Below are 12,826 nucleotides of genomic sequence, written 5' to 3'. Positions count from 1 at the left end.
TCCCTCCGTGTACTCCGAACAGGCGGTGGAGTGTGGCGACGAGGGGCTTTTTCCCGGTGACTCCATTGCAGTGTTAATGTCAGCCGAGTTGTGACACTAATAAAGATTATTAAAGCCTCGTTACGAAGCCCAAGGTCCTAAGGGCTTTGCTATGTTCAAACATTCAAAAGCTAGACGAGCTTTGAATCATTGTCACTGCCCCCCCCGGGCATCTCGAAAAACTGTGCGGCCCACGCACATCCCACAACTCCACCCTCTCTGTGTCTAAGCCAGGGCTGAACGGGAGAAATCAGAGGATGGTTGCTTATTCCAAGAGTCGAATGGGTCCGTTTCCCAAACATGGGCAGAGAGAACACTCACCCTCCCGCAGCCTTCCGCTTTCTGCTGCATCTCGTTCCAGGCAGCGATCATTTTCTCTGAGGCTAGAAAGCAAAGGTGATGGGGTCAGCACCGATCCGAGCCATTTGAAACATCCAGCGGAAGAGACGCATTTTTGATGCCGTCCCATTTCGTAAGGAAAGCACACGGAACGTTGTCAAAAAGCTTCCTGGGGTGACGGAGGAGACCTGTATTTTTGCTTGCAGTCTTCGCTATTTCAAAGTGCCTCAAGTCAATACAGCGCTTTGTTAAGTTTCGGAAAGGTTGTAGAAATGGGCTAAGGATAATTAGTCGGACAAAGTGGGGAAGCTGGGACTGTCGTCCTTGGAGAAGGGAAGTCGAGAGGAGATTCGATCAAGGTTTCCCCAGTCACAGGGGTGGTCTGGGACAGAGAAGAGGGACAGAAACTGTTTCCTTTGGTGGAAAAGGTCGAGACCCGGAGGAGACAGATTGGAGGTTAGGTCAAAGAGCAGATACGGCAGTCGGAAAAGTCTTTTTCCTTAAAAACGCAGAGGAGCTCAAATCGGGAATGCTCTGCCTGAGAGCGGAGTGGAGGCAGATTCAATAGAGGCTTTCGAAAGCGAACCGGATCATTCATAGATTCGCTACAGTGCAGAAGGAGGCCATTCGGCCCATCGATTCTGCACCAACCCCCTGAAAGAACGCCCTACTCAAGCCCACTCCCCCCCCCCCCCCGCCCCCCCCCCCCCCTCCCCTCCCGCCCTGTCCCAATAACCCCATACACTAATCAGCACATCTTTGGACGCCAAGGGACTATTTTAGCGCAGCCAATCCACCTAACAAGCACGTCTTTCGGGGCTTGTGGGAGGAAACCGGAGCACCCGGAGTAAACCCACACGGACACGGGGAGAACGTGCAAACTCCTCACGGGCAGTGACCAAGGCCGGAAGCGGAAACGGGTCCCTGGGGTGTGAGGCAGCAGTGCTAACCACTGTGCCAACCTTGCCGCCCCCTGAGGCTACGGGGGAAAATACTGGGGAGTGGACTAGGCACGGTGCCCTTACAGAAAGAACAGTACAGGCCCGAGGGGCTGATTGGTTTTCTCCTTCTCCAGTGTAATCATTCCCGGATTTTCCTGAGGACACGGAGACAGGCAGAGAGAGAGAGAGATGGGGGAAAGGTTTTGGAACCATTACAATGGCTCTCTCTCCTCGGGTCGGGGTGGGGGTTGACCCAGCTGCCTGACCCCGCCGAGCGGCATTTTGCCCATCCCGCTTCCCGCCCGGCTCCACCCGTTGCCCGCCTCCCGAATACTCACTGATGCCGAATGCCATCTGCTCACTGTATTTCTCCAGATCAATCTGAATACTGACGCGGAAGAAATCCAACTTGGCCTTCAGCTGCTGGCAACTGGACAACATTGTGGTCTTGAGTTTGGACAGGTTGCTGTTGTATCGTAGCAGACTCATCCTGTGGAGAAACATGGCATCGGTTCAGAGGTCAACCCTCCCAGGAGATCTGGCGTACTTGATTATGACAGGTTTGGAAGAGATGGACAATTACAGGCCAGCTAATGGGTTGACAGGGGACAGCAGGACGGCGATTGGGCCCAGCTCGTTAGGCCTGTCAACGTTCACTGCCTGGACTTGTACGTGAAGGCTGGGTGACCAGGAAAGAGCGACGACCTGTCGCCGCTGCAGTTCCGGGTTCCGCCAGCAGGTAGCGACATTGCCCAGTGAACTGCAACCCAGGGCTGTCCTTCTCCCTCACCGTCCCTGCCCAGTGCCCACCCTCACCGACCACACCCTCCCAACCCTGCCGACCCTGACCCACTTCACCCCACCTGCGCACGATGCCCCTCCGGGAGTCCCGGGTGAAACCGGAGTGCCCCCTAGAGGGAGCAGTCAGCACTTTTGACGCACATCCCAGGCGTGGCTATTGGGCAAGGGTAGGATTGGGTTCGGCTGTGATGGCCCACCACGGTTCACTGTCCCGGTTCACGGACAGGGGTCTGGGGTGGGGAAGCGGAGGGGTGTCAGTGACTTCGGGACAGTGACTTCGGGATGCTAAAGGAGAGGAATTGTCAGAAAGGCATCGAGACTCTGGTCTCGTTCAGTGCGTCAATGCTGATTAACTTCAACGGCTCTGTCAGAGGGTCGGTGCAGACTAGATTGGCCAAACGGCCTCCTTCTGCGTGGTGGGCATTGGATGAGTCAATGCGTGCAGAGTGGGGAAGACGATGCAGTTCAGGCACGGACAGGGCCTAGATTTCCCCCCCCCCCCCCTTCTCCCCACACTTACATGGCAGCCCGCTGACCTTGCTGCAATCTGATGCAGTTCTCCTTCAAGCTCCGGATCGCATGCCAGCTCTGGCCCCAGGCCTTCCGCAACTGATGGTACGTCAGCAACTTCTTCGGGTCCTGAACTGGAATGCGAGAGACAGTTGTGACTGACCGACGTTGAGTACACCAGTCACGTTTGACAGGCGGCGTGGAGTCACCGCCCCTGGATCTGCAATCCAGAGATTGTGACACTCTTACCCACAATGCTGCTGCCGACTCTGACCCCAGCATGGTGTTATCAGAAATGTAAGGGTTAATGACATGTCTAAATCAGCCACCAGAGGGAGCTAGATGTACAGGTATATAAGACATTGATGCTAAGCCTTGTGTTGGGGGGGGGGGGGGGGGGAGTGAAGGAGTGAACTGGAGTGCAGAACGAAGGAAAGATAGTGTGAGTGAGAGCAGATCATAGTTTATAATAGTGTAGAGATTAGTTATAGATGAGTGTAGATTATACGTTTATTATCAACTGGGTATTGTCTAGGAGTGCGTGTCGAATCCAGTGTTAATAAATTATAGCTTTGTTCAGGTTAAAGCTATTTTGCGGTCTTTTGTGAACCCGACGCCAACGTCCTCAAACGACATCACACACCAGCGCCCACATTACCTTCGCATGTGCCCGGGTACGTCGCTCCTCAAGACCCACAGGTCCAAAAACCAACAAGGCAGCTCACCACATCTAATGGGCAACAAGTGCCCACCTTGCCAGCGATTGCCGGGTCTGTGCCACGTGGGTAACAGTGTGGGGGGGGAGGTGGGTTAGCCCTTCCCAAGAGCCTCCCCTGGCTAGACAGGCAACGCAGAGGTGAGGCCGCCACAGGTAACCAGTGGCTCTGGTGGGAACTGTAGGAGGGGTAGATTCAGAGGAGAGCACGAGATGGGGGGGGGGGGGGGTTAGTGAGGACGGATGGGGCAGACTTGTGTCTGTTTGGCATCTCTCACAGGATAGAAATACGAGGGGGAAAAGGCCTTACGGATGAAATTCACGGCGTCCGGCTGCTTCTGAACGGTGACCTGCCCGTCATAGGTACTCGTACTTCTGTCGAACAGATAGACGATGTTCAGCTCCGACTTCTTCCCTTCGTTCTGCTGCAGAGAAATCACAGCAAGCAGCAAATTAAAGCTCAAACAGGCCAAAGGAAACCCGGCTCCAATTGCCCCCCAACAATATCCACATCAGAGCAACGGCGTGGTGGTAATGTGTCCGAGTTGTCTTACATTTAAACACCAAATCAATAACATTACCAACAAAGTAACAGCCTACAGTTAAACTATAACTTACTCCCTACACCTTCACATATATTCCAATTAGGCAAAACAATGCTGTTCAAAAGCCACTTATAAATAAAGTTAGCAATCATGATTACTTTTTTTCGTGCAATGACCTTCCAGCAGCCAAATGAAGCCTAGTCTCGTCAGACTAAACTCCTGTGACAGGACCGCCAAAACGCCAGACAGGTCTGACTGCATCTGGGGAGAGAGAAGAGAGCTAACGTTTCGAGTCTGCATGACTCCTCATCAAAGCTTTGAAGAGTCATCCAAGACTAGAAACGTTAGCTCCCGCTCTCTCCACATATGCTCCGAGACCTGCTGAGATTTTCCAGCATTTTCTATTTCGTATTCCAGCCTCCGCCCGTAATTTGCTTTTAAAACTACAGGCAGACCTGGCTCCACCCACTGATTACATCATAAGCAGTCTTCAGTCTCCTCCGACCAAGATGTCCCTATGACCTGTTTATCCAGGACTAAGCACCAACCCTCATAAATTATCTACACTCCAAACCAAAACAATGTTCCATTACTATCTATCTCTAAACAAGTAAATGGTTAAAACCGATGATGACCTCACTTTATGACCCCTTAATCACAGATTTTGCAGACATACTGCCAGTATGTATCTTAAATGCATATATAAAATTTAACATGTTGCAACTTCCCACGTTCATCACACCTTCAAGCATGGCTGACTAGGAATCTCCCCCACTCTTGCCAACTCCTCACGTTGGTGTGAATCAGAAGGGCTTGCAGGCTGATCCGCAACCTGTTTGGCCACTTTATCAATGTATCTTTCTTGGCCGCCAAGTCCTGGGGTGGGAATCGAACCCGGAACTCCTGGCCCAGAGGCACGGCCGCTGCCCACTGCGCCACAGGAACTTCCCAGGAGGCACGACGTATGATGCAACATGGCCGATACCTTGTCCCACAGCCTCAATTCTAGCCTTCGCTCCTCGGATTCAGGCCCTTACCCTGCTGTCGGGCACGCACTGGGTGACGGGCTTGCGAGGGTCCAGGGCGGTTCCCGTTTCCAGCAGCAGCTCCTGGTTAAAGTCCTCGATGCCGGTGGCCGTCTCGATCCACTGCTGCAGGGCCTGCACGCTGGCCTCCGGGGAGACGGGGTACGTGTGGAGCTGCCCCGACTTCATGTCCAGGATCTGCAGATACTGGGGAACACAGCAAGCACGGCATGAGAGGGCGATGCCAACCGAGGCAGGAACAGAGCACGACGCCGCTGCACCTCCCACGCTCGCTTCAGCGCTGGCCTTGGAGTTCAGCCACCCCTAGGTAGTCACGAGCGCACTCCTAAAACTCAGGGCCTAAAACAGGAGAGAGGGGCGGACATGGACACACCGCCCTTGCACGCTCTGTTACTCCGGCACATGTCTCGCTGGAGAGCAGGCGAGCAGCGCTACATATAATGGGGACTTTACCAGTATGTGTACCAGGGATGAGCTCCTCCTTTTAAAAATATTTTATGTACCCAATTCATTTCTTGTTTCCAATTAAGGGGCAATTTAGTGTGGCCAATCCACCTACTCTGCACATCTTTGGGTTGTGGGGGACGAGACCCACGCAGACACGGGGAGAATGTGCAAACTCCACACGGACAGTGACCCAGAGCCGGGATCGAACCCAGATCCTCGCCGCCTTGAAGCAGCACCGTGCCGCCTCCTCCCTCCTCCACGCTGCACAAAAGCACAAGACAATTTGGCAAGAGTGTGGGTGGCAGGGTAGCACAGTGGTTAGCTCAGTTGTTTCACAGCTCCAGGATCCCAGGTTCGATTCCCGGCTCGGGTCACTGTTTGTGCGGAGTCTGCACGCTCTCCCCCGTGTCTGCCTGGGTTTCCTCCGGGTGCTCCGGTTTCGTCCCACAGTCCAAAGATTGTGCGGGTTAGGTGGATTGGTCGTGCTAAATTGCCTCTTAGTGTCCAAAAAATGTTAAGTGGGGGGTTACTGGGTTACAGGGATAGGGTAGGTGGGGTTACGGGGATAGTGTTAGAGGAGGTGTGGGGATAGGGTGGAGGTGTGGGCTTGAGTAGGGTGCTCTTTGTAAGGGCCGGTGCAGACTCGATGGGCTGAATGGCCTCCTTTTGCCCTGTAAATTCTATGATCTTCGCACGGTCAATTCTACAGCCCAAAGGCCAGATTTCAAAGAGATACCTTGCTCTTATTTATTAATCGTTGGTCAGGATTTGAGAGCGGAGGGACGAAGGTCGCTGACGACAGGGGTGGTGCAAACCGTCGGCCACTGCTCGATACGTTGCCAGAGGACAGGGGTGCAAGGAAATGGCGAGTACGAAAAGGAGAAGGGTCATTCGCTCACTCGCTCTGACGCGGGCCGGGAGGGGACTGGGTATTTGGGATTGCACACTCCTGCATCTCCAGCCACTGCAGAGGGGTGCCGACTCCCTGGCCTGTCATGGCTCCCCGCCGCTCACTCACCTTCCGGTCAATGATATCATCCAGCGCCTTGAAGCAGCCGTTTGAGCCGTGGACGGGGTCCGTGCCCCTCTCTTTCGAGTTCCACCGCAGCATTAACTGCAGCCACCTCTCCAAGGGAGCTGTTAATTCACTGGAACAGAAAGAGCAACAAGTGTGAGAAACACTGAGCCTGGCCTGTGCTCTTTATGCAAACTTAGAATAAGAGTAATTCCACAGTGCTGCTAGGGAGGGAGTTCCAGGATTTTGCCCAGCGACAGTGAAGGAACGGCCGATATATTTCCAAGTCGGGGCGGTGAGTAACTTGGAGGGGAACCTCCAGGTGGTGGGGTTCCCAGGTATCTGCTGCCCTTGACCTTCTAGATGGTAGAGGTCGTGGCTTTGGAAGGGGCTGCCTAAGGAGCCTTGGTGAGTTGCTGCAGTGCATCTTGTAGATGGTACACACGGCTGCCACTGTGCGTCGGTGGTGGAGGGAGTGAATGTTTGTGGATGGGGTGCCGATCAAGCGGGGCTGCTTTGTCCTGGATGGTGTGGAGCTTCTTGAGGGTTGTTGGAGCCGCACTCATCCAGGCAAGTGGAGAGTATTCCATCACACTCCTGACTTGTGCCTTGTAGATGGTGGACAGGCTTTGGGGGGAGTCAGGAGGTGAGTTACTCTCCGCAGGATTCCCAGCCTCTGACCTGCTCTGGTAGCCACAAATGACCCCCAAATCCCCGGCCCGCAGATGTAGCACTGGGCCAGGGAACTATGATCACCCTCCATTCTGACACCAGCCTCCCTCTACTTCAGCACCGGAGCCTCCGTTTGCCAGCCTCCTCCCAGTGTCAAGCCGGGAGGTGGTAACATTTTACTGAGCCCCCGATACAGGGGGTAAAGAGTCACAATCTACAAGAGTGTGGGCTCCCCAGAGTGACAGCAGCCCCAGGTTAGCTTTTGTCTCGGTCCATTCCTGCCGCTCTGCTGCCTAAAAATAATCAAACTCCCACCTTTCATTGGGGTCATTTGATTCTGCCGCCCATGGGACTGGGCGGGACGTGCGTGGGTGCAGACTATGACCAGCTCCTCCGACATCCCCACACCCCTCACTCCTAAAATGGCAGTCAGGTCGACATGAAAAGGGGTCTTTCCTCAGAATCAGGCAGCACTTTGGACACCACGTGGGCGGCCTCTATCTCCAGGAATGTGCTGTGGGAATCGACTGCAAGGAATTAAGCCATCCCACATCCCCCGCACCCACATGACCCTGATTAAGCCACACAGGAGCGAGCAGGCCAGGAATCCTCACCAGTTGAGGTTGTTGGGATCTGGAAGGCGGCTGGAAAACTTCACCTCCATGTTCATGTCCTCGAACACCATAATGTCGCAATCGCCTTTGTGCTTCACCTTACTGTGCCTGGCGAAATGAAAATGAAAATCGCTTATTGTCGCGAGTAGGCTTCAATGAAGTTACTGTGAAAAGCCCCTAGTCGCCACATTCCAGCGCCTGTTCGGGGAGGCTGTTACGGGAAAGAGAAACCTTCAGGGTGATTGGGAACACCAGAGGAGAAAGGCCGGCTCGAACTCTCCTCCGACCTCCCAAAATCGCCGACTCTGGCCACGCAACGTTCACGAGGTGAATTCGTCAGACCCCAGGACGCGGCCTCCCACAGACGGTCAATACCTGCGACAACTGGGATCGATATAGCGTCTCTGGTTTCGTAAAGCACCCCAAGGCACTCTACTCCTGTCCCCCTCTCCTCTTCAAATTCGATTACAGACAAACGTTCAATTAGCACAAATTAACAGAAAACAAATTAACCAAAGCTGTGCAACGCAAACAAACCGATTTCAACCATAATCAGCGAAATTCGTAGAATTTACAGGGCAGAAGGAGGCCATTCGGCCCATCGAGTCTGCACCAATCCTCTGAAAGAGCACCCCTACCACAGCCCACGCCTCCACCCTATCCCCGTAAACCCACGCAACCTTTTTTTTTGGACACTAAGGGGCAATTTATCATGGCCAATCCACCGAACCGGCACATCTTTGTGACTGTGGGAGGAAACCGGAGCACCCGGAGGAAACCCACGCACACACGGGGGAGAACGTGCAGATTCCGCGCAGACAGTGACGCAGCCGGGAATCGAACCTGGGATCCTGGTGCTGTGAAGCAACTGTGCTAACCACTGTGCTACCATCCCCCCCCCCCCCCCCCCCCCCCCACCCCCCCCCCCCCCCCCCCCCCCCCCCCCCCCCCCCCCAAACTTTGGCAATGCCACCTTACTGAAAACTCTCTCTAATCTCTTATTTATTTCGTCAAATAGTCCTAAGCGTTGATGTATTCCAGGGGGAAACCCGACCAAGGTGTGAGGGAGCAGGGAGGGGAGAGTTTATGATGGTAGATTTTGGTGAGGAAAGATGGGCCGGATTGACGGTCGACGGGATTCTCCGTTTCGCCAACAGCGCGCTCGCGGTTTTCCCAACGGCGTCGGAGGGCCACAATGGGAAACGCCATTGGCCAGCTGCTGAGAATCCTGCTGCCGGCGGGAGCACGCCGTTCCTTATCCTCCACATTCAGTCCCCCCCCCCGCACGCGGGATCCCGCAAACCTCTCCGTCGGAAGCCAAAGCCCTTACCAGGCCACGGGCTGCCAGTTGGGTAGAAATGGCCGGAATCCGGTAATGCATTCGAAGGCGAGCGTCCCCAAACTCCAGTAATCCACCGTCACCGTGTACTTCTTCTGTTCCAGGAGCTCGGGAGCCTGCAAACAGTCAACGTTAGCAAGGGACGGAAACAAGTCAGTGAGGGAAACCCAGCTGAGTGGCGGCACCTCCCAAACCCGTGACCCCCTAGGGCAGCAAGTTCAGGGGGAGATCCATCACCTGCCAGCTCCCCTCCCCAGGTCGTACCCCGTTCCTGACGTGGGAACTAACGACGTTCCTCCAACGTCGCTGGGAGCTCCCAAACACATGGACAGCAGCGGTTCAAGATGGCCGCTCACCACCATCTTCTCAAGGGCAATTAGGGATGGGCAACGCTCTTAACCCCCAAGGGGGAATACAAAAGTAAAACGGGCTCGTTCCCTCCCGCGCAGTCACTGTGCAATCCGTGCTTTCCACCCCGCCCTCCCTCACTGACGGACTGACCAACAGGAATGGGTCACCCGCACATGTCCAGCACAGAACCGGGTGGCTTGGCCAGGGCCGGATTGTCCATACTGCTCCACAGAAGCCAACTCCCTGCTCAGCCAGCCGATCAACGTGTTGCTCCAATCGAAGTTCGGCCCACTTTGGTTCAATGCCCGACGGCACTTTCTGACTGGGGAACTTTCACCCGAACATTGTCACCTCCTCCACGGTGCGCGGGCGAAAGGAGGCTGGATGGGGAACGTCAGGATGCGGGCTCCTACCAGGTATTGTAACGTCCCAACGAACGAGGTGCACAGGCTGCTCTGATCCAGCTCCTTGGCGTAGCCCAGGTCAATGATCTTGTGAATCAACTGGATTGGGGACAAAACACGACAAAAGTTTTCACATGCACAGAGGTCAAGGCGCGAATCTGTGCCTCAGGTTAAAGGGCGGGACTTAACTCGAGGCGGGGGAGGAATATGGGACGGGTCAACTACCCTCTCCGGAATGGAGTGAAACAAGGGGGATGGTTTTGAAGAGGGATGGCATGAGGTAGCACGGTAGCACAGTGGTGAGCACAGTTGCTTCGCAGCTCCAGGGTCCCAGGTTCGATTCCCGGCTCGGGTCACTGTGTGGAGTCTGCACCGTTCTCCCCGCGTCTGCGTGGGTTTCCTCCGGGGGCTCCGGTTTCCTCCCACAGTCCAAAGATGTGCAGGTTAGGTGGATTGGCCATGATAAATTGCCCTTAGTGTCCAAAAAAAAAAAGGTTAGGTGGGTTTACTGGGATAGGGTGGAGGCTTAAGTGAGTGCTCTTTCCAAGAGCCGGTGCAGGCCGAATGGCCTCCTTCTGCACTGTATGTTCTACGTTCTAAGGTATAGAATATATTCCATTAAAAAGGGATGCTGTTGGTGGCTTTCGGGTGGCAGCGACAAAAAGTTTTGAGGGGAAAGATGCACACAAGGACTAAAAGATAGATCATAAAAACTAAAGATAGATAAGGAAGTAATGGAAGATGCTAAAAGCAGGAAATAGAAAACTGAGGGAATAGGTAGAGGGGAGGGAGAGGCCACAAGGTTAGACTAATATAGTTACATAGAATTGAGTAGAAGATACAGCAGGGAAACAGGCCATTCGGCCCAACTAGTCCAGACTGGTGCTTATCTTCCAGTCAAACCGCCTCCAATCCTGCCTCATCAGTATAACCCTCTATTGGCTTCTCTCTCTCTTTCTCTCTCTCTCTCTCTCTCTCTCTCTCTCTCTCGAGTGGTTTATCTAGCTCCCTCTTGGGCGCATCTACCTCTATTTGTCTCAACTACTTAGTTTGCGTTCCACACACTCTCCCCACTCTCTGGGTGGAACAGTTCCTTCTGAATTCTCGGTCGGATTTCTTGATGACTGCCTGACATCGATGGTCTCCAATTACGCTGTACCCTGGGAACAAGAGGAAACATTCGCTCTGCATCCTTCCCATCGAAAACCTTTCGGAAATTTCAAGTGCGTGATTGGGTCACCCAATCCGCTGCCCCTCCCCTTCACCATTCTGCTACTTGTCCCATCGCTCTCCGTCCTTATTCGTGACTGTTACGTGGCGGCCAATCAAAGGCCTTTTGAAAATCTGGGTAGATTGCATCTACTACGTTACCCTTATCCACCCTCCCAGTTACCTCTTCAAAGAATAGACCGAGGTCGATTGGTCGAGCGAGATTGGAAGGACCACAGGACAGGGTGGGCAGGGCAGGGCGTTGAGTTCAGGCCAGTGGGATTGGGTCAAGTAAGAGATTGTGCCAGGAATTACCCTGGGGGGGTTGAGTCAGGAGGTCACAGGGCTGTGGACAAAGGATTGGCAACAGAGATTAACCCAGTGATGTGGTGTGTTTATCAAGGATGTGCGTCTTTCAGCCAACGAATGTCACAGATTACCGAAGCCCGCGCTGGAACATTATTATTTATGGCTTTACTCCTGCGAGCTGAAGGAAGCAGCTTTTCGTGTTCCATCGGTGCCCAGCGACTGATAAAACGTCAAAGTCAACTCTGGGTCAGAAAGACAAGGAACACAAAGCCAGCTTCTTCCAAAAACAAATTCAGCAAAGTCACACATCACTTCCTGAGCGGGCGGCAGGCCCATTATCCCCAAACGCCCAAGTCATGGATTTAACCCTCTGATCACTGGTGGCTATTGGAGCAGGCGCAGTGGTTAGCAAATTCGTAGATTCGTCGATAAATGGAGAGAGAGGGAGGCCTCCTCTAATAATAAAATAATCGCTTATTGTCACGAGTCGGCTTCCATGAAGTTACTGTGAAAAGCCCCTAGTCGCCACATTCCGGCGCCTGTTCGGGGAGGCCGGTTTGTTCTGCATTACAAGCCAGCTGTTTGGCCCACTGTGCTAAACCAGCCCCTGGTTTAGATGAGGTGCTGGAGGCTGTGCCTTCAGTTCACAGCTGACAGCCACGGCCGCTCCGATAGCGCTCTCGCATCCGAGGCTATGGGCTCAGGTCCCATGCCAGTATCGCGGCCATTTGGCCCCTCGAGCCTGTATCGCCATTCAATGCGATCATGGAGCAAGATTGGGACTTGCCCTTTCCAAGAACTAGCAAAGGGACAATGGGCCGAATAGCCTCCTACTGTGCTTATAATTCCACGATCAAAAAGTCGAGGGCCAGAGTATAAAAGGGAGGACTTTTTGCTAAAGCTGTGCAAAGCCCTGGATAGACCACATCTGGACTACTTCTAACTAATTAAAGGTTTACATATAAAATTTTGGCATGCATAAAATGAAAATAGTGTTCGTCAGTGTCAAATGTGTAAAACAACGTTGAAATTTCTTGTCAGGCTGGACAGGTTTACGCCAGTGAGGGTTCTAAAATAAATGTGCCAAACACAGAAATAGTGCGCACAGTTCCAGGCAATGTAGAAGCCTTGAGTATCCTGTACAACTGGTTCAATAATCATCCAACGGACATTAAAGTAGCTTCCTCAAAAACCAGCAACGCCCCTCACACCGGTCCATACACAAGTGGAAAAAAGAGACAGGCTGTCAAAGCTTTTCGTCACGCACTCATCAGGACCGATACACGAGAATACCAAATCGCCATGGGAGCAATAACGTACACAGGCCGCAGAGGGAGTGCAGTACAGATTCGTCAGACTGTTGCCAACGTTCCCAGAGTTCGATCGTGAGGAGGGATGAGATAAATTAGGATGGCATTCCCTGGAATATAGAAGGGCGAAGAGGTGATTTGCCCGAGATTTCCAGGATCTTGGAAGAGGGAGTGTTAGGGGCAAATTGGAAGGCTGGTATGGGGGGGGGGGGGGGGGGGG

The 12,826-nt window shown here is 53.5% G+C and overlaps 1 protein-coding gene across 1 annotated transcript in view; it reads right to left on the bottom strand.

Moving 5' to 3' along the window:
* ikbkb (inhibitor of nuclear factor kappa B kinase subunit beta) overlaps positions 1-12,826 on the bottom strand; it is an 88,812-nt gene that overhangs the window by 15,806 nt on the left and 60,180 nt on the right. Inside the window, 9 exon segments of the mRNA XM_038785273.1 lie at positions 361-422; positions 1,658-1,809; positions 2,641-2,764; positions 3,656-3,770; positions 4,928-5,122; positions 6,402-6,531; positions 7,685-7,792; positions 9,015-9,139; positions 9,788-9,877. Coding sequence (XP_038641201.1) covers positions 361-422; positions 1,658-1,809; positions 2,641-2,764; positions 3,656-3,770; positions 4,928-5,122; positions 6,402-6,531; positions 7,685-7,792; positions 9,015-9,139; positions 9,788-9,877 — 1,101 coding nt within the window.

The sequence above is a fragment of the Scyliorhinus canicula genome, chromosome 26, assembly GCF_902713615.1.
Source record: "Scyliorhinus canicula chromosome 26, sScyCan1.1, whole genome shotgun sequence".
Taxonomy (NCBI): Eukaryota; Metazoa; Chordata; class Chondrichthyes; order Carcharhiniformes; family Scyliorhinidae; genus Scyliorhinus; species Scyliorhinus canicula.
This window is presented reverse-complemented; position numbering and strand designations above follow the sequence as displayed.